Source organism: Pezoporus wallicus, unplaced genomic scaffold, assembly GCF_028554395.1.
Source record: "Pezoporus wallicus isolate ANWC-B61680 ecotype Strahan unplaced genomic scaffold, APGP_CSIRO_Pwel_v1 contig_8673, whole genome shotgun sequence".
Taxonomy (NCBI): domain Eukaryota; kingdom Metazoa; phylum Chordata; class Aves; order Psittaciformes; family Psittacidae; genus Pezoporus; species Pezoporus wallicus.
In genome coordinates this window covers 574,915-599,513 of record NW_026637196.1, presented here as the reverse complement: position 1 = coordinate 599,513, position 24,599 = coordinate 574,915, and the positions used below count along the sequence as shown (strand labels likewise).

The following is a 24,599-nucleotide window of genomic DNA, read 5'->3' as shown; positions in this document are numbered from 1 at the left end:
GAAACATCTGGGGTGACTCCAGTGATAATGACATGAGAGTAAATGATTCCTCATCCCTTTTAAATTCACGTCCTCCTATATATCAGGTCAGACCTCTAATAAAAACAGAAGAAACTACTGGGCCTTGGGGTGGAGCAGAAGACTCAAAGAAAGACCCCACATGAGCCCATTCAAATGGCTAATTTACAAGTACGCTACAGCCGTAAGCTGAGTGAAACAGAAACTGAATACTTATGGCAAGTATGTTTAACTGGGGGAGACAGAATTTTACTTGCTGGCAATGACACCAATGGAATTTGGGGTCGTGGAGTCTTTTTAAATGCTGGTCCTGAACCGTCAAACAATCCCCACTTGAGAACTAGCAGAGTGGCATACTGGGTTAGCAGAATAGGTATTTTGGAAAGAGAAGAACCTCTACTAATACCTATTATATTCCCAAATGAGCTTCCCACAGCTGTTACAAAAGCTGCCTGTATTCAGGCCATGCAAGAGTATGAACCCACTGATGTTCCCATATGAGCAACTGTAGATTATGACCTGTTAAGGCCATTAATTAAGGGAGCTCCTGCTGCTCTCAAACCTTACCTTACCTTACTGCGGGATGAAATTATGAGAAATTCAAGACTTTAATGCTTTATTGGCCATAAGAGGTATTGCTGATTATGATCAAGACAAAGTTCTAATACACAGAGATCTCCCCACCTGTGCAACATTAATGCATGACATTATAAAACATGGGTGAGAAACAGGATAGAGCGCATTCTCATGAAAACCATGCTAGGGCATGTGAAAAACAGCGAGGTGGTTTGTGACATTCAACATGGTTTCAACAAGGCCAATTGGTGGCCTTCTATGATGGGGCTACAGAACTGATGGACAGGGGCAAAGCAGTTGATGTCTACCTGGACTTGTGCAAAGTGTTTGACATTGTCCTGCACCACACTGGCTCCAAGAGCCACGTAAAGCTGCTGCGGGCCTCAATGGTGTGAGACCTCCGTGCGGCGCTCCGAGGGAGCTGCCCTGCGGTGGGGTCCTGAGGGCAGCTGAACAGGGAAGAAGTCACCCAGGCCCGAGAAGGAGCACACCTCGGAAGGGCTGCCCACCTCAGCTCTGCAAAGCGAGGTCTGTGATTCCAAACGGCAATTTTCTCACTCCGCCCTCATTCTCTCTGGTAACGGGCGAGGGGCTGACACGCGTCCTCCTCATGTGCAGCACGGTGCCCGGAGAAACACCCCCATACACGTGGACCGCACCAGCCCCACGACGCCAGCGGGGCGGCGACAGCACCAACACCGCACACCCACAGCTCAGGGGCGGAGCTGGGCGCCATCTTGGGTGTACGCAGCCTGACGTCACCCACGTATGGGGGCGTCCCGCCATGCCGGGTGTGGCGTGTACTGCCCCTCCTGTGGGCGGTGCCGGTTCCCGCTTCCGGGCGCGTGGAGCTGCGCTCTCGCGGTCGGCACCGGGGCCGGGCGGGAGGGAGGGACATGGGCGCGTAAAGGGTGGCGCGGTTCGCCACGGCTCCGTTTGAGAGCGGTGCGTGTGAGGGAGTCTGCGGTCGGCGGTGGTGCCGGTAGGTGTCTGGCGGCTGGGGCTTGCCGGCTCTCTGCGCCTCGGGCGGGGCGGCTGCCGGTGGATCCGGTCTGTGGCCGCCTCTCTGCCGCGTAGCGCCCCGCGCGGGGCAGGCTCGGCTTGGCTCGGCTCGGCTGTGGTGGGGGCCTTCGCGGGTCGGGGCGGTCTTGGCCTCGCTGGCCCTGTGAGTGCCGCCCTGCCTCGGCTGCCGGGCCTGAGAGCTGGCGCGGGGTAACGGGGCGGCCGGGCCGCGGCGGGGTACGGGCGGCTCGGGAGGGGCCACGGGCTGAGCCGTGGGCTGCGCTCGCCTTGTCGAGTGGTGGAAGGCCTCGGCCGGCTCTCCCTGCGAGGAGCATAGGTGCTATGTTCGGGTGTGTTTCTTGCTTGTCGAGAGCCCTTGAACTGGTGTGCCCCACTGCTTTGGACTAACCAGCAAGATGCTGTTGTGGTACATAGTAAACAATAATCGTCAGAAGTAAACTGTGCGTTTCCTAATTGTACCTCTTGAAGCCCTTGGCAGTTCTGGGAAGCTAATGTAGAGTCAACTTTATTTTTCACTTTTTCCTTTATTTTTTCCTTTCTGTTTTATGCAATGAAGGTTGCCAAATTACCACACATGATTCAACAACCTAAGTAAACAAGCTGAAGAAACTTTGGATATTTCTTTATGCAACTTCTCTAGCTATTTACCTTCCCCTTTTTCACCCTCTTAATAAGGGCACTGGGTCTCCAGTGGTCAGAAGTAAGCAGCTGGGTGTTGCTTTGCTTCTCCATAAACAGAGAAAACAGCTATGTAGGAAGGTATTTAGGGATAAAGGGAAAGCATCCTGTGATGTCAATTGCTTGATTCAGTGACTTGCACAATTAATTGCTTATTGACACTTTAGTAACTAATCTATACGTCTGACCTCCCCTGCTGTACATTTTTTGATGTAGCATATTACATAGCACGGTTTGTGTGATTAGAAGAAAAGGAATCAGTCCATGTCTGCATACGGATCTAGGGTTAATTGTTACTTGGTATTGGTGAGTGACTGATTTAAAGAAGGTATCACGAGGCTTTTCCAGCCAGACAAAAATGAATTGTTGAGACAAGTATGGGACTGCACAGAGGAGGTGGCATTCCTAGCGCCTATTCTTTGCGCTATCGCCTCTGTGCAGTGTGGTCAGGAAGCTGATAAGAGAAAGCAGGAAGCATGCAGAGTAGTGTCTTGTTCTGGGCTCTGGCCTTTTCCCCAGGGTCACAGATGCTTTATTCATTTATCTTGTATGCCTAATCGTGTGGAGGAGTACATCTTGGTGTTGACACCTTGTACCACCCTGTATTAGCTGGGGTGAATTTCAGCTGACTAACAAGTAGGATAGCTATTTGTGTTAAGGAAGGGTTTAATAAAAACAACTCCTTATGTGTTAGTGATATGAAGAATTGGCAAGATTAAAAAAAAACCCTCACCATAAAATCATCTAGTTTGTAAACTATCTAAATTTTACTTTTTTGCAAGAATGCATGGAAATTTCTTTTTTTCTAGGAATATTATTTCATGAATTTTTCTGTATTTTGGGCAAGGCAACATCTTGCTTTATAAGAGGAGGAACTGAGAGAGCGTACATGTTTACCTGAGGCTGCACCAATTCATTGATGCCTAAAGTACAGCTCGTAAGATAATGGCTTTCAGTCAAGTTTTGCAACAGCAGGGTTGTATCATCTAGTTCCTACCTTTCTGCTAAGATTACTCAAAAGGAGGTATAGGCTGCATTTCTCAATCATACTTTTAGATGTATTAGTTAGAAGCTATTATTTAAAGTTTCTTCTCCAGTATGTATATGAAACATGCAAAGAAGGAACTAGTGAACTGGGAATAACAGGATTTTAAGGCTTAATGCTTTGGTATTCTTACCAGTAGATCATGTTAAAAGAATAAAGTACAAGTATTACTTTCTGCTTTATCTGAAATGAAGTAGTCAAATATATTTAGAAATATAGGAGGATTGTTTCATATAATGACTTCACAAAAATAACTTCACAATACATGTGAAAGTTTTTCACTCCACCTTGTTACATTTAGTTCCTGGCTGCCATAAACTTCCATTAGATTTTGAAAAGGAAAACAACATGAAGATGTCAGCATGAGGTCTTGCTGGAACACTTTGTGGGAGTTACGTGGTTTTCACTCTCAACTTGGAAATAGCTCTTTTAACAGACAAATTATTCTAGAAGGCAAATGTAATAAAATTTATGGTTTTGGTATCAAAGAGATAATCTTATCCCAACTTTTAGGTCTCACATATATTTTTTTTTTGTGGCCAAAAATATTACACTTGTTTCTTCATCTCACTTCCTACTCACGAGAAAATTGTGAACCTCTTATTCTCCATTTATGGAACCAGGCACTAAGACACAGCCTGCTGTGTATTTTTGATGATACACAAATATATTTAACAGGAAAACAAAAAAGAGAAACATTTGTGCTTAACTTCTAGTTTAGGGTTATCAGTGAAGAGGAAGAAAAGTTAAGTGATACTGATTAGAGCCATGGTAGAACTTGAGAGAGAAGGGCTTAGGTTCTAACAGAGGACCCCTAAATGGCAAGTAGGGAATTAATTTATGGTATTTAGCAAATGTGATGGACTTATGGCAAATTTCTGAAAGGCACTGAGTCTGTCAGAGGCATACAAGTGTTCTATGTCAGCCAGAGATGCAGGACAAAAATCTTACAGTCATTCAAGGTGGGGTTGTGAAAGTGCAAGCAGTAAGAACAATTGATTGGTCTGGTGTATGTTGACCTGTCTGGCTTAAGAAAACTTGTCACTCCTGACAGCATTTCCCTCCTTACATTTCTTTTCCAGATGTGGGCTGTGTAATTGCAGTTGAGCAAGCACTTTTCAAGGCCTTGTGGTGTCCTGCACTTGGCTTAACTCACAAAGATTGGTAAGACAATTCTTACTGGTTTTGAGTGCCTTGGGTAGCACAGCCAGAATATGGTATAACTGTTGTAAACCAAGGAAGTAAATTATCTTTTTTTTTCCTGACGCTAATAAGCCTTAGAATTGCTTTTCAACTAGTGCTGAAGAAAAGCACATTCAAACAGCATGTAAATTGCCTACTATAGCTGTCAGGACTTTGGAAGCCTCAGAAGATGATCTGGGATTGAAAAACACTTGAAAAGACCATGTGACCTCACTGTTACGGCTTTTGAAACTTGTTTACATTGGAAAGTGAGTGTTAGGATAAATAGCTGGCATCCAGTGTACAAGCAATTTTGAATGAAAAAACACTTGTAGGGAAAACCTGTAGTGGTGCAGAGAAGCATCTCAAATCAATGACTTAGACAGCAAAGATTCCATATTGGTCTTTTTCACTGAGAAGACAGGTGGCAAAGATGACTCTGTTGTTGCTGGCTGCATACTTTGATCTTGAGGCTCTGTCCATTCAAATGCCTTAGGGTGGTTTTTTTCCAAAGTTTTTAATGTCTGTTCTCAGACACTCCCAGACAGAGAGCTTGGATAAAGCCATACTGTCTTAGCTTCCTGTTCACAAGCAGGTAATTTACACTTGGAGACTTGTACATGCAGGCAGTAGGTCACTGTAGGTATTACTAGCACTGAATTTGCTCTTATTGTACTCAGTCTTATGAAGGAGATAGCTTGGCAGATGTTGGGATTAAGTATTTGGGGTTGGTGTAGGACTCTGATTAAATAAATACTTGTAACTGATCCATCTGAAATGTGATAGTATGAGCAGCACTTTTCCCCAAATGAAAATATGCACTATAGTCCCTGAGTATCACCCTGCTGCTAATACAGACACAGCCATAGCTCACATTGGTATCTGTCACATTACAGTTTTTTTGGGCTAGACAACCTACTAAAATGCTTCAGCTGCTATATGGGTGTGTTGGTTAACCAAATGAAGATCTGTAAGCCAGTGATACTTCAAATGGGTCTGGTATCATTCGAAGATCATCCCCAAAGTGCTTGTCATGTCCCTTATTCTTTTGAAGGAAATATCTTGAGCTTTTAAGCAGTTCTGTAGAATCATCTTTGCTGTGTCTCTTCCTCAGCATTCTCCAACCTAACAGCTCCAAATAGGAGAGTACATTGAAGGTTTTTCAGGGTTTTTGGAGCCATGAATAAAGGTTTAATAAGTGGAAAAAAATATGTGGAGACATTAATTTCTTTGTTTCTTCTTGTTCAAGAGATGGCAATAACTTAAATCTAATCCATCCTCAACTGACTTAGACCATAATATTCTGATTTCAATATGTGTTACAATAGTGAGCTTATAGGCTTAGCACATTATGAGCAGTCTTGTGGAGAGAGAACCTTTAATCTAAAGCTTGTGGTTGGAATTGGAATTCTGGAGAACTTTCTGTCCCACAATCTCAAAAATAAAAAGAATGGCAGAAAAGAGGTTTATAGGATTTCCAGGCCCTGTGTTTATTTCCTTGATGCTTTTGGTTCTTGATGAATCTTGGTTTGGTTTTTTTTTAAGACAGTGATAGTTAAGATGATGTTGTGTGCAGTCTTCTTAGTTCCCTGGTAGAGAAATTTAATGAGGCCCATTACTTCAAGAAAATGTATTTTTTGGAGCAAGGTTAGTTCTGCATAGTTTGTAGGTGCCAGGTTCTCCCATGCAAGGGATAGAGGGGGAATTGCACTGAAATGTGTTTAACTTTAATCCTTGCAGTCTGATAACTTGAGTAAATAGTGCAGAGTACTTTTTAATAACAGAAAGTAAATAAAGGTGACATCACCTTATTACTCATCCTTTCTTTAAAGGATTTCTGCTTTGTATTTAGGCACATTGGTCTCTTGTTTAGAACTTATCACTTAGAAAATAAAGTGAAATGGCAGAAAGTTGTAAATATGAAGTCTCTTTGTAGGCTGTCTTATTTCTTTGGTTAATTTGTGGCTGGGATTAATGGGCATTGTCCATGGATGTAAAAATAAATGCTTACCTTAGCAAATCTTACATTACAATAAAAATACATTCCAGGAACACTTTAGCTATATCAAGTGTTCTGTCCCTGAGGAATCTTCATGTCTTGGATATAAAATAGTTTTGTCATATAACAGCTCAGTTTGCAGTAGTCCAATTTCACTACGCAATCAGTGACTTTTCACTCACAGACTTAAGATCCTTTCATGAGGTTTATTTAAGGCAGCTCAGTCCCAACTTTGAATTTGGGAATGTCTCTTCAGATGGTTTGCCCAGCTAAGGTCCAGTAAAGCAGGGTGAGGGAAGAAAGGACATGTTTTCACCAAGTTAGATTAAGCACCAAAAAATGACATCAGGCTGGTTCTTTGGGAGAAGATCTCACATTTATTTAATATTCAGAAACAGGATTAAGAGCTGGCTACCTTAGTGGGTGCTTCATGATTCCTAGGCAAAAGATGATGAGCGTTCTTTCGTTATGTATGTGTTCATTTGGCTATGTATGTGTTCTGTTGGAATAGCCAAACTATTATTTCAATACAAATGACCACATCTTGAATGTTCTTATTGTTTACAGATATCTTGCAAGACGAGTAAGTAACTGTACCCTATTATCTGTGATGAAAGATTGTCAGAGTGTTTGTCCCTTAACCAAGTGTTCTGAATGGTTTAACATCCTCCCACATAGGTCAGTTATTCTAGCAATTGTAAATTGGGCATATGAGCTATCACTTCAGATTGTTTTCACCTCACAAGAGGCAAAATGCTACAAGTGGCCAGATATGAGCATCAGAAGATAAGCACATGCATGCCTCAGCTCTGAAGAATCCTGGATGTAATTTTTTTTTCTCTTAATTATGGGTGTCAGCTGTGTAGATGGTTGGGGTTTTTTTTCCTTCCTATTTTGCAGATGTATTTCTTGTGCTAGGTAAGTCATAAACAGCTTCAAGATGAAATACCATTGATTTAGGGAGAAAGTTGGAGGAATGCTGTGGGTTTCCATGGAACTTCTCGCTGCCTGGTAGCAGATTTGTTCAGGAAGATGTGAGCAAGCTAGGGGAACAGAAAGCTTGCTTGCCACCTTTAGAACTGGTAGATTCAGTGGCAAGTGCTTATGTTTTCAAGATGTTGTCTGGTGTCAGATACAGTTACAGACACCTAGTTTTGTATGTTACTACTAACTTATTTCTGTCAAATAATGAATTGACAGCTCTTTAATGAGCTAACATAAATAGGACAAAGCTTGGGGGGAATAGTTTGATAGGTAACAATACATGAGGTAGCTTTTCATGTAACTGCTATGTCTCTTCTTGTAATTACTATCAGATTTCAGCATGGCATTATCTTTCATAGGACTTTATTAACATCATGGTTGTCAAGCCCAGGGTGGATTTAGTTCAAGTGTATGTGAGCTTCAGCCCTGAAGTTAATTTACAACTGTCACTTGCCAGTAATATGTTACCTTCCAAACTTTACCATCAAGAACTACTGGCTTGGGAATTGGAAGTGCTGACTGTTGTCTCTTCTCTTCTCCTTCAGTATTGCTGCTGGTTGGTTTTTCAATGGCTTCTCCATGAATTTGTGGTTCTAGTAGTACAGGATGGTGTTCTGTCAGTATTGAGTAAAACACAAAACTCAGTATCTGGCTTGGTAAAGTATACATTCTTTCTTCAGATTCTGGGTTCTTTCCTGGCATGCAGTTAGTATTATAATGTATTTGCAAACATGCATTCAAACTTAAGGGTCTTATTACCTGTTAGATTTAATTTATAAATCCTTCTTAACCATGTTTGAGAATATTACTGTTATGTCCCTGCCTCAAAAGCAAAGAAACTGTTACTGATTTGTGTAGTGTTGGCTGTAGTATGGTTATTGGGTAACTCGAACAGAGCCTCTGAGCTAGGGTTACATCATACAGCCAGCAGTTATGCTTGCACTGGTATGTGAACCGGACAGCCTGAACCCACAGCTGCAAAGTGAAGCAGAACAACAGGGCTGCTGAAAAAGAAATCTCCAGTCACTTTGCGATCATAGCTGTATTTCTGGCCCTGTTATGCAGTTGTAATGGGATTCTTGGCAAGCTGATGATTCACAGGGTGGGGTTATGTTCTCTCTTTTTGCTGTCCAAGATGAGATGTGTGTTTTATGGCTCCAAGTTGCAGAGGTACCTGACTGTGTGGCACCTGAAGCAGGGAAAGCTGGTCAAGCCCGCAACAGCTACAGTAATCCAGATACTGCTTTTTCAGTCCCCCTATATAATTGACTCTTAATCCTGTTTCTGAATATTAAATAAATGTGAGGCCTCCCCCAAAGAACCAGCCTGATGTCATTTTTTGGTGCTTAATCTAACTTGGTGAAAACATGTCCTTTCTTCCCTCACCCTGCTTTACTGGACCTTAGCTGGGCAAACCATCTGAAGAGACATTCCCAAATTCAAAGTGACTTAAGATCATGAAAGGATCTTAAGTCTGTGAGTGAAAAGTCACTGATTGTGTAGTGAAATTGGACTACTGCAAACTGAGCTAATAGAGGCCTTATGTGAAAATGTCTAATCTTATTACTTTTTAATGGTGGCAAAACTGAACTTGTGTTGATAGCTACTTGACTCCTGAAGCCACACTGGTAGCCATAGGCTGAGGAGGTATTTTATCTTCATAAGATCAAACCTGCTGAAGTATTCTCTAAATCCTGAAGTACTTCAGCTATAAGGGATTAGGTGTCTTGATTTCAAGTCACCCTGAGATGTGCACTTTCTGTGAACAGCATCCCTTCTCTAGCTAACAGCTGTCTGAGTCTGCATAAATTTGCCCTTCTAAGAGCAGTCACTAATGTTATGTCTTCTAGAAAATCTATCTAATAGGGAAAAATGGAACATACTTCTGTTAGTCAAGCAGGATGTTTGGAATGATTCCAGTGGATTATGGGAACTTAATTAAAAGCTACTCATGTGAAAGAGCAAGGACTAATCAAAAGTTAAGGGGAAAATTTATTTTAAAAGCTCCTTATTGCTCAGTTTATGTAGTATCTCATTAAATTATTGTATAGCCTGGGAGCTCAGTTTTCCCATTGCTAGGAGTGCCAGCTTTATTACTGTTCGTCCAACAAAAATGCATATTCTTAGCTCTGAAAAACCTGGCTCTAATGAGAATACATTTATTGATGGGCTTGCTTTTTCCTCGTTTCTTCAGGGAAAAATGTATCTCCTGTTAATAGCAAAAGTTAAAACGGTGTGTGTAATGTGTGGGGTTTGTTCATGAAGAAGTTTGGGGGGAGGGAGGCTCTCTGTGGCTGTCGTTACGTGAAACAATACTCCTTTTTGACTCTGTAACTGTTGTACTCTGTAAGTAATGGGGGGGAGGTCAGTTGTATTGTTGCACAGGATTGTGAGAGAGAAAAAGGGGCTCGGTCGCTCAAAGTGGTGTCTTGTTGCAGCGCTTGAGGGGAGGGGAGGGGGCTGCGACGGTGAGGAGGCTCCAGTGGACGCTTCTCGAAGCCTCTGGGAGCTTCTGGAAACTTCTCGGTAATGAGACCCCCCTGCAACAAAGGGAACCAATGGGGAAGAGCCATGTCAACATCCGAGTGAGGAGGGGCGACAGGATTGGCTGGGGCCTTGAACCGAAAAAGAAAGGACCACCTCCCAGGGACCGCGTGTGCGCGTCTTGGGCGGAGTGGGGGACTCCGCAGTGCACCCGGCGCTGTTTTAGCTGCTATCGCTTACTCAGTTTAATAAAACTTTAAACCGAAATTGGCTACAATATTGATAACAGTGTGTTGGGGCTTCATCTTGATCCTATCCTTAATAAGAGAAAGATGATATATTTGAAAACCTTCGCTAGAGCGGCAAGCATACCATTTGGAGCTTCTGCAGGTCCTCTTGCATTTGAGGGATTCACCATACTGTTTCTCGAGCATTACCAGAATCATTTTAGGTGGTGGTTGGTCAGTGAAAGTGTTTCCCCTTCTGACTGACTGCTGAAATTCCCCAGAGGGAACAGGAAGAACACTTGAAGTTTATACTAGTAGTTTAAATGTTTTCCTTAATTTCTTTCTGGATTGCTGACTAAACCAGTGTGCTTTTCCAACATGGAGAAGCTTTTTATTTTAAGACTTAATTTCTATCTGTTGTTAGCTTAAGTAAAAATGAGGAATTATCAAAAAATGTTTTGCAAGCCAGGTTTTGTAAAGGAAACTGTTTCACATACTGATTGTTCCTATATTTCTCTTAGCTCCTAAGTTACGTCTTATCAGCTGAATAATTCTTCTAGTACTTTCTAGTCCTAACCAGGTGGTGTTCTAAGCAGAATTAATTCTGTAGGCTTTCATTCTTTGAACTTCTTACTTCTGCTTTCAACTCAAAATACTGATAGAAGGAGATTCTGATGCTTAACTGGTAATTCCTTTGTTCTTTATCACAGGGGGAAGATTCTCTTTAACTTGATTACTTACAAGGAGTAGTTCCTCATCATGGCTGAACTATCGCCTGAAGAAATCCAGCTGAGGGCCAACCAGGTCACCGATGAGGTAATTGTTATAGGAAGCCATCTGGGTTTACACTACTTATCTGCCAAGATTACAGTATCTTCTAAGTATTAAGTCAGAGTGGTGACCCTGCAAGGGTATACTTGCATGTTTCAGACTCTCACTTTACTTGGTGAATACTGGAGTAAAGACCTCTGCAAGCAGTAAGAATGAATTTCAACCTTTGAATTGTAAAGCCACCTCCCTGACTGAGTACAGATCACTCGGCCATGATTACTGAGACCATGCAGGCTGGGTACCTACAGTGTTCTTAATCCATGTTGATATTTCATGCTTATTCAAATGATCTAAAGTTCATTTGAATATATTTTCTTTTATAATGACTTTCCAGTGGGATAAGCAAAGTACTAAAGTACTAAAAAACAAGTACTAAAAAACAAGGGCTTACTAGCATACTGAAAAAATCTCCAGTATGCTGGCACTGTGATGTGGAATGTACTACATATAGGCAGGCTGATGAACCTTTGTATATTAATTGCTTTACCGTAATGAACTGGTGAAGAGGATTTTGGGACACTGATGCGCTTTTAACACACTCATGTTAAAATTCTGTTTTTAGTCTTTGGAAAGCACAAGGAGGATTCTTGGCCTGGCCATTGAGGTAAGGAAACATTTTTGAATTCCCTGGGGATTTATTAATTTAAGAAGCAGCATGTTAATTATCACAAAGTGATCTTAATCACTTTTATTGTCTTTCTCAAACTTTTTGACACGCATTTCATTATTACAAGTTGCTGCTTTAATTCAGCAATAGAGTTGGAATGAGTTAAACCTAATGTTTTTTACATTATGTATAGTCGTATCACAGAATTCCTTTCTACCTGTTTTCCTCTTAAGCAAAATGGCCTAATCTCCAAATGCTACAGATTAGTTAAAATAAGGCTTCTTCAGTGGTCAGTAATAACTTTGGCTGCTGTGTCATTTGCTTCTCATAGCATCTTTGGTTTCTCTCTTAGCTCACTTAGCCTGTGAACAGTGTGAAAATGTCTTGCTTTGAGGAAGAGGGCAGGGCTTAGTTGGGTGGGGTAGTGGAGGGTAGGGCTGCCTTCAGTTGTAAACAGGCTTCTCTACATACACCTTACAATCTGTTGGTAAATTTTAACTTTAAAGGTAGCTAGGTATGATACTAAACTCTTAACACCTTTATACATGACTTGAAACAAATTTGTATTTTGAGTTCATGTGACATTGTGTGAGGAATCTGTTCCTTTATGTTGTGCATAACCCATTGTAAAAATAACAAAGTTTATTTTCAATACTGTAATTTCAAAATATAGAGAGCATCCTGTTGGTAGGGAGTAAGATAAGGTTGATAGTCAGCTCTGGTAGACTTAACAAAGCTTAACTGGTTCAGCAAGATGATTTTGCTAGTATGTGGATAAACCATAGACAAATGGAAACCAGAGACTAAGCAGAGACAGAGCTAATGCCCAGGCTTCAAGTGCTGAAGACTTGAGACCCTTTGTTGTTGTTGTAAGAACACAAAAAAAAATAATCCAGTGAGTAAGGACCCTGAAGTGTTTGGTCACTACTGCTTTAGAGCCTGTACTCACTGTCCAGGTGGTAGCAGTTTGCTACGAAACAGAAGATGCTATGTTATCAGTGAGGCATTTGAATCAGCATAATGAATACTTCTTAAACACAAACATTAAGAGCATGTAATGAGCCATCATTATTTCACTTGGTGTCATGGTTTGGAGATTCATAAACCAAAATATTTCCTACAATAGACAGTCCTATGCTGCCAGTTTATAGTAAAGCATGGGTGCAATTTACATGCTAGATTCAAGTCTTTAATCCAGCAAAGAGTTCTGCAGTGGTATATTCCTCACTGCTGATTTCTTTTGCTTAGTTTTGAAACTAGTGATGGGCTACCCTCTTCCTGATCTCTTCTGCTGAGTTTTCATGAACAGTTTTGCAGGCTTTGTTTTGCTTTCTTTTATTCTGCCTTCCAAGGACTAAAGGCTGTGTTAGCCCTATTGAAGGGTGTAGGGATAAAGAATCAACTGAAGTGCCACATTTCAAAATAAGGCACAGCTAGATTTACTTTTTTATTTGATATTGATATTGTAGTTCAATCTGAATATTGAAAGAAGGTAGACTGAGATTAGGGAGAAATTCTTACCTGTGAGGGTGGTGGGACGCTGGCACAGGTTGCCCAGAGAAGCTGTGGCTGCCCTGTCCCTGGCAATATTCAAGGCCAGGTTGGACAGGGCTTGGATCAACCTGATCTGGTGGAAGGTGTCCCTGCCTGTGGCAGGGAGGTTGGAACTAGAAGAGCTTTAAGATCCCTTCCAACCCAAACCATTTTGTGATCTTACTGTAATGTTAAAATAATTTAAAAAAAAACCAACCAACCAAATACAAACCACCACAAACAAACAAAAAAACCCAACACACCAGGCATGATTGTTATCAGCCTACCATAGGATCCATTTGAAACTTAGCATAGCTTTACTATGGAAGTTATTCCTAGTAGTGTTTTATTATGAACTTGCTTGGCTTATCAAATTTACTATAGAGACCTGATTTCACATTGCTGTATTAAAATCAGATTTTATATCTGAACATTTATTTCTGCAGTCTCATGATGCTGGCATCAGAACTATCACCATGCTGGATGAACAGGGAGGTGAGTTCTTCCTTCTTCCTCTCTAACATTAAAAAAACACCCAATTTTATGACTGTAAGAAAAAGGATTATCATTCAAGAGTTGTTGCTGAACCTGTTATTAAACACTACATATGTAGAATGAGACTTGCTTATTTGTTATTCTGATGTGTTTGTAGTAAAGAGGTTTTAAAGTAATTGAGAGACTGAATTAGTTATAATGTAATACAGCTCTATTAGAGATGCTCTTCTTCCCACCACAGAAAACTACATTTATTCTAAAAGCAGCAACTGAAGTGCTTTTTTTAAGGATAGGGAAAATATTTTTTATGTAGTAAACAAAACTTTTCACTGAATATCTTCCAGTAATAAATAATAAATAAATAAGTCCTAAAAGGCAGGAAAGACAAAAAACATTAATCTCACTGTGAAGATAGAACTGAAGCTTCCTGCTTGAAGGGAGTGTTAATTTCCCCCAATCCATGTTTATTCTGGTTACTTGTTTCTCTTCCAGAACAGCTAAATCGCATAGAAGAAGGCATGGACCAGATAAATAAGGATGTGAGAGAAGCTGAGAAGACACTGACAGAGCTCAACAAATGTTGTGGGCTCTGTGTCTGTCCTTGCAACAGGTCAGTTCAGTTGGTAATTGGGTCTGAAGTTCTAGCTCAATAGCTACTGTACTAGGAGATGGTCTCTAATAAAAGAGCTTATTAAAAAATGCTGACTCTCTAGGAAGATCAGCTGTTTTGGTTTGTAGAGATGCATCCTTTTAAAATTGTGGATTGGTAGCTAGAGCTTACTTGCATCTAACTTGCATATATTGTGCCCCTGTCACTGTAAATATAGCTGCTGTGTAACATCCTGCACAATTCTGCCCTAAGGTCCTCTAAAGTTTCTATTTGGTGAAATACTAACAATCTCCATATGGACGAGACCAGATTGGACTGCAGATAGCTATATATTTAAGTGCCTGCCTGTGTTAGAAATTGGACTCCGAAAATAATTCTCTACAAAAGTACTTTTGTACTAACTTAAAAGTAGGAAAACTTCTGTTTTGAATAAGAAAAGTAATACCGATTCTCGAGGCATTAAAAAAAAAACGTTCATGCTTTAGGGAGGAAGAGTAGGAGAACAGACATTGGTGTTAAAGCTTTAATGTTTCATTACTGATTACATAAATTCTTGTAGACCTGCTTCATGGTACCTCTAGAACATCAGTGTTCTGGTTACCATAACCAAGTCAGTTAAGAGTGTCTTTTATATGGCACTTGTTTAGTTGCTTAGCAGTACAAATCAGCCTAAACAATTATCAGAAATCAGTCATATAAGGAAAACGTTTATTTTTGGAGGTGTGCTAGCTACATCTTTAAGCAGCAAAGTATCAAATTGAGTTGTGTGAATTAAATGTGATCATAGTTCTTCCAAGTGAAGAAGATAAAAGCTCTTTTAAGAGTGTGACCACTGAAGTGAATAGTGTGTGTGTATTTGGTCATTTTTAGCTCTTTAGCATGAGGGAAAAACAATCCAAAACCCAGCTATCATTCAACTGAGAGGTAGCAGAAACCTAGGTAAGAATTCCGTGGAATAGCTGAGTCTGCATTATCCAGCAGAATAATGCTTTGAGGATAGATACGTGTGGCTTCTAAGGCTGAAAGTCTTAGAGCTTTAGTACTTTGAAAATGCAGATGGTTCTGTCCTGACCTCTAGATAGGTGTGTTTACTGATTAGTTGTATCAATCTGATGAATTGAGCATTTTGGCACATTCAGTCTTTGTTTTCTGTAGTTAGTTTTATTTCACTGAAGCTAAGCAGCTTATTGACACTGAGCAAGCTCAGAGTTCATTAATTCTTATGGCAGTCCTTTGGTGTACACAGATAACAATAAAAAATAATGTTGTGTACCAAAACAGGCAATAATGTGCAGAAAAATCTACTAGGTAAGTAGAGGGCAGAGAAGAAGATGAAACTTTGAATGCCTTTCATATATCTGGGACATTGTTTTTTTCTGTCAATGTTAGAGTTGTTTGTCAACCAGTTATCTCTAAAGCATTTCATTTGTTTTCATAAAGTATGAAGCTGAATCAGAAAGCTTGCTGAATTAAATAGTGCTTATTTCTTCTAGGCTTAGACTATGCATAAAAGCTGTGTGAAAACACGAAATACTGGCAGCACTCTAATATAATCTATGTACTAATAACTATTTACCAGTTTGCTGGTCTTTACTATTCTTTCTTTTCCATTCTTTCCTAACACTGATGCTTGCTTTCTAAAAATGAAGACTAGGATAAGAAGCTGTATTCACTTAACTGGTGAAAGCGGATTTTAGGACAAGGTCAGTCTTACTAGCGCAGATGTAATTTAACCAGCTGTCTGAAGTGATGCTTCTATTGGATTTGTGCTTGCATGTGTATGATGCCTGCATGTACGTCTCCGTGTGACTGTGGTGTCTTTTAATACTCATGTGAATAGAAAATGTCAAGTACTACGGAGTGCATTTCCTGTGGAAATGTTGAACAACTGCTTGAGGCCTTGCTAGCTTGACAGGCTGTATAAATTGCCTTATGCCTATGGAAATAGGAGAAAAGTGAATATATAGTAATTTGTAAAACAGATCTTAAAAAAGTCAGGTGGTGAGAAGCTTTGTTTCTTAACCGCTTAGTTTGAGCAGCAGTTTTGTTTATAGCTGTCTACTTTTGTGCAAGTAGTTTTCAGGCCACTTGCTTTGTTCAATAAATTCCTCAGTTACCTCTGGCACCTAAGACTTTGCTAATCCAGAAGCCAAGCACACAAAGCTCTCCTGCTATAAAAATCTCCTACCTAAAGAGATGTTTAAGTCTGTGTATGCACAAGGACCTAGAATTGACTAGTTTAGGTTTCTTTAGAGTTCTGCTGGCTGTAACACTTCCGTTATGAACTGATAAATTATTCCATTTCTTCTCCTTGATGTATTCATACTAGATTACGTTTTATAACATCTGGCCTATGAAACACAATTTCCCTTTTCAATTACACAAGTGCCAACAGAATGAGGGGAATATTTTTTAATTGCAGCTGCAGTTAATGACATTGACACCTCCTCAAATGTGAATGTCTGGGCTATTGAAAGGCACTACAGGGAAAATGATTACCAATAATTGTAAACTTAGATGCACTGAAAGACACAACAGATTTCTCCTCACAGGCTTTTTAAAGAAGCAGAAAAATGTCAGTGGAGTCTGGATTATAAAGTTTAAACCTGAAAATGCCAGCAAACAAGGTGAACATTAGAATATTCTCTCAAGATAATGTTTTTTGGGTTCATAAAAACTGACCCCAATTTAGATCAGTTATTTTTTCACTAGATTTTCTTCCCCTCTTGCTTTTGTGAGTCTGATTCTTGACACTGTTTCATGTTAGTGTGCTGCTTTATTTTTATTTCTTTTCTGAATTATGTGCTAAAAGTGTAATGGTAAGCTGGTTTGTTGCTTTAATAGGGTTAGTACAATCAAATTGCAAAATGAAGGAGCCAGTTAAACATGGTTACTGTTATTCCATAATTAAAATTAACCTGAGGAACAATAACTTTGAAAGGAAAGATTTAGCAACAGACAATGTTCAACAGAAAAACAGTAGAGATTAATGTTTTTCTTGCATAGAGTAGCTACTTCTGCTAATCCCCATTTCTTCCCTGAAAATCCTGACTCTAGACTAACTCCTGTCATAAATGTAACTTTATCTTATGACAGTGTGAGCTTTCCTGTGACTGTCATAAGCTTCCCCTTTTCTGGTAAAGTATGTTAATGTAAGGAAATCGCTGTGCTTATATTAAATCTTAAAACGAAATTACAGTCCCAGAGTAACTCAGTTACGTTTTTACTGTCATGATATAAGAAATCGCATTGCATAGACAAGGCTTTGTGTATACAAAATCTAATCTCTTTCAGGCACAAATGTTTCTGAAAATTCTAGATTAATTCAGAAGTTCAGTCAGGAAACCATATTTCTGGTGTGACAGTTCAGATCTCTTATTTTTGTGGAGCAGGACAAAGAACTTCGAGGCTAGCAAGGTATATAAAGCAACCTGGGGAGATGGAAATGAGAACTCGGCAGATCATGTGATATCCATGCAGCCAAGAAGAATAAATCAGCAGCAGTTTCAGGCTGCTGGAGGACCAAGTGGTGGATATATTACAAGGTTTGCTCCTTTATATTCATCTCAAAACTAGGAATCCTAAGTTGTCAGCTTTTCAGATGCATTTTAGGGTAAGTTGCTAAATAGTAAGGTGTTTTTACTGCTGCTTGGAAGAATTGTTCCTACTTGAACAGGAGATGGCAGACACTTGCACTTTCAGTATTGAAGTGCTCATCTTAAACTTCCATTTGTTTCGTCTTGGTGGTATTAGTCTGTTTCTGGCTGTGAGGATTGTAGAGCTTCATGCTCATTTATTGAGAAGACTTAAAAATATCAAGGACTTTCACTGTCATAAAGTATATTTGAGACAACCTCATGTCTTAAACTTCCTCTGGTAGCTGTTACTTTAAATTCCAAGGCTATTTTGTAATCATTAACTAGCTTACACCTTTTTAGTGGGCTGCTTGTTTGGAACATGTGGGGTTCTAAAAGGGCGGGGGGGGGAACATCTGACAGGCAGTGTATTTGAGCCAGGGTATAATGGTACAATAATTGGTATTAAAGTAAATTTTAGGTAAGGAAAAGCAAGCTTTAGATTCCTAGAAACATTGTCTTTAATTATTTGAACAGGATAACAAATGATGCCAGAGAAGATGAAATGGATGAAAATCTTGCTCAAGTGGGAAACATTCTTGGGAATTTGAAAAACATGGCTTTGGATATGGGCAATGAGATTGATGCCCAGAATAAACAAATAGACCGGATAAATGAAAAGGTAAGTGCCAAAGGTGTTCCCTGCCTTCTGCTTAGAGGTTAGGTTGTAACTGAGAAGTTACAAGGAATGGGTTTACTGTTCTGTCTACATGTATTTGCAGTAAGTATGCATCAAGATTATGCCATTGTTCAGGTTGCAGTGATTTGGATAAGGGATATCTGGGTGTTTGGGTGCATAGCTGAGAATTTAAGTGCTTCAGAGTGTCAGGAAACCTAAATATATAGCACAGGTCACTGTCTGCTCTCGAAAACACTGAACTTCTAGGCTTGATAGGATTGAAAGGGCAAACATACTGGAGGATTTTTTGCTCGCAGGGAAATCTTGTACATGGTAGGGAATAGGTATTTTTGACAAAAGCAAGATTCTTCTGGAATTCCTAAGAAGTTGCTTTAATCACTGGACATGAAATAAAACCAGGTGATTCGTTGCCCTAATTCTCATGGACAGGTTAATATTGGGACTGGGGAGACTTTGGAATAATAGGTTTTGTAGGTGCACAGGTCTGCCCTCATCAGCAAATGGAGTTAGGCATAGCCAGTAACTTATTTTTTTTTCAAATGTTACTGCTTTAAAGACAAACTTCCCAGAACAGATGAATCCTATATAAATATATAGGGGGGGGTGCATCTTATGAGGAAGTTAGGCATATTTTAGAAATCCCCACATTATGAAATGAATACAGGCATCTTGTTTAAAAAGGAAATCAAAGCTTTAAAGAACAGTGTATACTAAGGATTTAAAAAAAGCGGAAGTGAACACCAATTGCTGTAAAACCATGTAATTAAGACAAAATGGGAAGTTAAAGATGCCATTAAATGCCCAGTAGGGTTAAAAGTGAGAGGAATAGACTTTTCTCAAATATACAGTTAGTCTGACACAAATGCTGGTTGTACCAATGTCAGCATCTCAGTTTGTCTAGTAAATTTGAGTTGTGGCATTAATAATGCAATCAACATGATTTTATGAAGGATGCCTTAATTGTCTTTCACTGTTCCCTGAAACCACTGATCTGATAGGATTACCAAGTAAAATTCAAGTATTTTAAAGAACACTAGAAAATTTAATAACAGTTTAAAATGAGGTGTGAATTTGTTACATTTTATCATGTGGACTGAAATTGGCTTGGTCAGATTAACTGCAAGTGGGAGTTACTGTTTGCAGCAATAGTTTTTCTGGTAGTTTCAAGCACCTGTTTTGGCCTGACACTTTCATTTCAGTGGTTTGAATAAATCTTGCTGATCAAACTTAACTAGTAAAATTTTAGAAACGAGTTAGAATTGCTTTACAAAGCAGCAATAAAAGTGGAAATGTTATTCCTGGCTTTCAGACTGGCACCTGTCTCAGGATATTTATCCTTTCCTGCTGAAAGGTGCTTTGAAATCTATCGCACAATGTGGAAACCAAATCAAAATGTTAAAGGTGAATCTTCAAAGGACAGTATCATTCAAAGAAACAAAGCGGTATTAAGCTTAAAAGCATCAGTTCTATTCTGAAGTTATTTTTATAAAAAAAAAAAACAAAAAGGAAAGTAAAATTCCAGCTCCCCTGGGGAATACATAGGCTTGACTGGGTGACTTCTGGTAGCCTGCAATGTTAACACTGGACTCCTAGTTTGAATGAACCCCCCAATAAGAGGTTATGCTACTGGGTTTTTCTTAGATCATCTAGTTTACTGAAGCGGCTCCCCTTCTGCCTGCCACAGTGATAATACCCTGCATTGCAGAAGTTTGTGGGTTTGAATTTTGAAATGCTTTTGCAAGAAGTCTGCAAATGACGTGTGAATGTCTCTTTCAGGCTGATACAAACAGGGAACGCATTGAGCAAGCCAACATCAGAGCCAAGAAACTAATTGACAATTGAAGCCTGCTGTCATTGTTAATGACACTGTCTCCAGCTGCAAGCCACCATATTCATGGATCTGTGAAACTTCTCCCCCTCTGAAATAAGAGGGGCTGGGTAAAATGAAGCAGAACCCTTTCTGTAGGGATTAATTGTCTTATTTTTTTATATTGCTTCATGTAAATGTGGCCTTGACTCCAAGAAAGCAGCCAACAACAACATAACTTCCTCCTACCCATCTGCCTTCACTATCTTTAAACTGCTCAGGGCTAAGAGTGTTACGGCTTTGAGAATCTTCTTGCATGTTTCTTTTTCCTTTTTCCCCCGCACCCAAAATGTTCTTGAAGTTGAACAAGCAGAGTAACCTGAATTTACAGTTGTGGGAAGTTGGAGGGGGCACTTTGCACTGTTTAAAATACCTCATAAGTTGAGTGTCTTCACTAAAATAGGGACTTGGTGAATATTGTCTGACTTGTATCTCTAGCACGCTACCGATATTTTTACAGTCTAAACCACATGATTGGTTTGAGGTTGAGTTCGTCAGTTACAGAATTGAAAAGGCCCACTAAATACTTCTGGGTTGAAGGCTTAAAAACACTCCTAACCACATGAACATTAGTGTAAAGGCAACGGGAGGAATATACAGGTTGCCATTGGTTTGGAGGCTATGCCTAGAAATCCTGCTGCATTGTCCTGATGATATTTGTTGTGAGTATATATATACCTGCTCTAAACCCCACGTGCATATGAGTAGAACAAAATAAAATGATCTCCCTGAAGTATTTGATGGAAAATGTTATGTCCCTGATCTAAAAGTTAACTTTTAAGTGTTTGAATGATGCATGTTAACTGGAAGAAACTGAGCAGAAAAGTGTGTGTGTCTCATCCTGTATCAGAGTCCATTTTGGCCAGTTTTCACTGGAGTTCAGTTTATGCCTTTCTCCAGGTGCAAAATAATGACTTTGATCTGGTGCAGAGCTTGCTCTCAGCAGTGACTTTGGGGGAGCTTCTCAAATGTACTGGAAACAGAGAAGCTTATCATAAAACTTCTTCGTCACAAGTGTGGAGGAAGCAGTATCTATTTATGAACTGTATGCTAGTTCTAAATAAACTAGTTTTAAATAGATTCCTGACTGATTTATTATTGCAGACCATGAGACTTGCAGTTGGAAATATTGCATGTTCAAGTTGCTTATAACCAAAATGTTCCTGTTGCAGTATATAGGAGTTTCTGACCAGGTGAGGTAAAGCTATCATAGGGAATGAAGAAAAATGGTTTGATTTTACTGTAATTTAATCAGATTTATTTCTAGGGTTTTCTTTAAAAATTTGGCAGATAAATCACAAGTGATGCGTATAATTGCAGTAATGCCTGCCTTAAAGGTGAAAATGGGGCTTTGAACTAACCTGTGATACTTTATGTTGGATGGCAAAAGTCTTCAAACCAAATTGATTGGAGGAATAATTAAAATTAATAGCATTATTAGGTGATTCGTTTGGAAGCTCAGCCCACAACTATCCTGTAACTATTGATAATGAATCCCAGGGCTGTTGAGATGACACTTATCTGCTGAAATACAGTGGTTTGTTTTCTTTATAGCAGAAATACAGTCAGCATTACTGGTATATTCTCAGTTCAACTAAAGGGAAAAAAACCACACACAAAAACCCCAACAAAACAAGAAAAGTAACAAAAAATACACTTCACTCCCCCCAAAAAAATGACAAAAGGACAGAGCTGCTGCTTATAATAAATAGGCCAGTGGTAGCCCTTATGTGAATGTGTTGGCTTCTGTCTGGCTTCCAGTAATTGTTGGAATGCTAATCAATTTTAAAAGCTCATTATCTACCCCCTTAGTAAATGAAGATTTATGCACTTAAAAAATACAAGTAGTAAAGTACTTTTAAGAACATTGCATAGTAAATTTCTAACCACTGTTTGTGTGGGAAAACACAAGACATTTGTATGCCTTTTTTTCCCCTTCTTACAAACTTCAGGTTAACTGAAGAGGTATTTGTTGCTGGTTGTGAAAGCAAAGTATATTTTATTAAGTTATGGTTGTCTCCTGGAACAGGAGACTAAAGGAATTACATTACTCCACTTACAACAGTGCAAACCTGCTCTGTAGCATGTGGATTCCAAACGTTGGAATGTTTTTCTCCCTTGCCATTCAAAGTCCATGTTCTTGTCTACCCTGAGCAATAACAACTAATTGGCATGTTGGCTGAGAGAATGCTGTGTTCAATATATCAGAATGATAATGTAGCAATGAATACCACACAAAGTAAATTCTGAGGCTCTAAGGCTGAGTATTAGTGGAGTATCAACACTATTTTCTGGTGCAGCAAGAGCCAAATCCATGTGGGATTTGGTAACTTTGTTAGCAAACAACACAGACTGCTTCTTGGATTGTCTTGCTGTTATCTGTAGAATAGATGCTTAATTTCCATTTCTGTGGGATGGACTCAATGCTTGTACATCTTTGTATTTCTGAATGCTAATACAAATGAAGGTTTACATTTTCTGCTTTTGATTGTTAAACTATATATTGTGCACAAAAAATACATACTTTTATAACTGAATGTGTTTTAAAACTATTTTCTCTTAGGAATGGCTTTTAGTTTCCTGTCCTTGAAAAACTTGGCAGAACTAGTTGCTACTGTGCAAGTAGGAAGTTCCCCTTCTATTTCTAGATCACAGAAATCCTAATGCTAACAAAGGAATGGGTGTGGTTGGGAAGAGAGGACTACTGTGATCTAACACTCTAGTTTTCATCCCTGCATAAAAAACATCATCTAATTTCAACCTATGAAATGCATCCATCTCTTTGGAAGACTGATTTGATATGGGGCTGGACATCAGGATGGTATAGGAATTGCACTTTTAAGTCAAATATCAGTAACAAATGCCTTGCAAATACATACTTCAGTAGGTGAAATCCAGTGATTCAGCCTCCTGCCAATGCAATTTCTCTTGTGAGGAAGTTTAAACTGTATTTTCTCTGATAGCAGGGCCTCAGATTATCAGGACACTATTGTGGGGGCAGAGGGCAGGGGCAAAATACAAACTTACGTTGATGTGCATTGGTTTTGAGTTGCGAGAGAGTAGTGTACCCAGGAGTGGGTTGGAAGTAGTACTTCTCATTTACTGTATTTCTACCAGTAGCTAGTGGTGAAAAAAAAGAAAAAAAAATGATTATTCTGAGCCAAGTGTCCCATGACTACACCTAAATGATAATGAGTAAATTCAAGCTAGGCTACTCCTTGATGAAAGATGAATTAAGCCTCTGAACACAGGGTAGCTATGTATGAACTGCAGCATGTGCTGCTTGTGCAGCAAGTTGCAGAACATTCCTCTGTGAAGGCTGTATGGTGACAGTTTGCTGTTTGCATAATGCAGTGACATGCAGTTGCTAATTCACCTTTGCTGCACTTCAGACAGCAATGAACTACCAATATGTTGATGGAATAGGTAGATGAAAAGTGTATCTATATTGCTGCAATGGTAAATTGGAGAGCAAGTGATAGAGGTCTGAAATAAAATACATGGGTGGTTTGGGGATTTTTTTTTTGTTTTATAGTGATGCTACCTGCATCATTTTAAAATGTTCTGACCTGCACTCTCTTCTTCTATGACTTTAAAAAGACAAAAAGATCCAGTTAAACTAATGTTAAATGAGAGAAGCAGCATGTCTGGGCACAGACATTTCCAGTTAAAAACAACCAGTGCACAACCCTGCCAAGTGCATGCACATTGATGATGGCATGTTTCTTTGTAGTTGTCAAATATGGTGAATGCAAAGGGGTAGTTTGCTGAGGGGCTTTCTTCTGTGGGATGTCTCATGCATGGCAAATCTCTAGGAGAAAAGCTCATACTGAAGTAGGATTTAGGTATCAAGTGGAAGGAGGTAAAAATTTAAAACAAGCCTGGGGCTTTAAACTATTCACTGCTAGGTTTGTGCACCATAACGTGGAGTCTTTTGGTGTGAAGCTGAAGAGATTCCTGAGTATACAGGGCCTTGCATTATGGTAACATGTTTGCATTCAAGCATTTCCCTAGTTACATCTTACAAAACTAAGTAGCCTCATAACCATTGTCTGCTGTCAGCTACTTGCAGGAAGCTAGTAGTTCTTCCATAAATTAACATCTGGAATGGGGGTTCTTAAGTAAAACTGGTTCCCTGTATGATGGTGGATCACATCCACCACCT

At 39.6% G+C, this 24,599-nt stretch overlaps 1 protein-coding gene across 1 annotated transcript; it reads left to right on the top strand.

Moving 5' to 3' along the window:
- Positions 1-1,486: 1,486 nt before the first annotated feature.
- Positions 1,487-21,514, top strand: SNAP23 (synaptosome associated protein 23). Its single transcript, XM_057403919.1, has 8 exons — positions 1,487-1,576; positions 10,927-11,032; positions 11,610-11,651; positions 13,634-13,682; positions 14,175-14,292; positions 17,685-17,837; positions 18,405-18,549; positions 20,344-21,514. The coding sequence occupies exons 2-8, from the start codon at positions 10,976-10,978 to the stop codon at positions 20,407-20,409; spliced, it is 630 nt and encodes a 209-aa protein (XP_057259902.1). The 5' UTR covers positions 1,487-1,576; positions 10,927-10,975; the 3' UTR covers positions 20,410-21,514.
- The last annotated feature ends 3,085 nt before the right edge of the window (positions 21,515-24,599 follow it).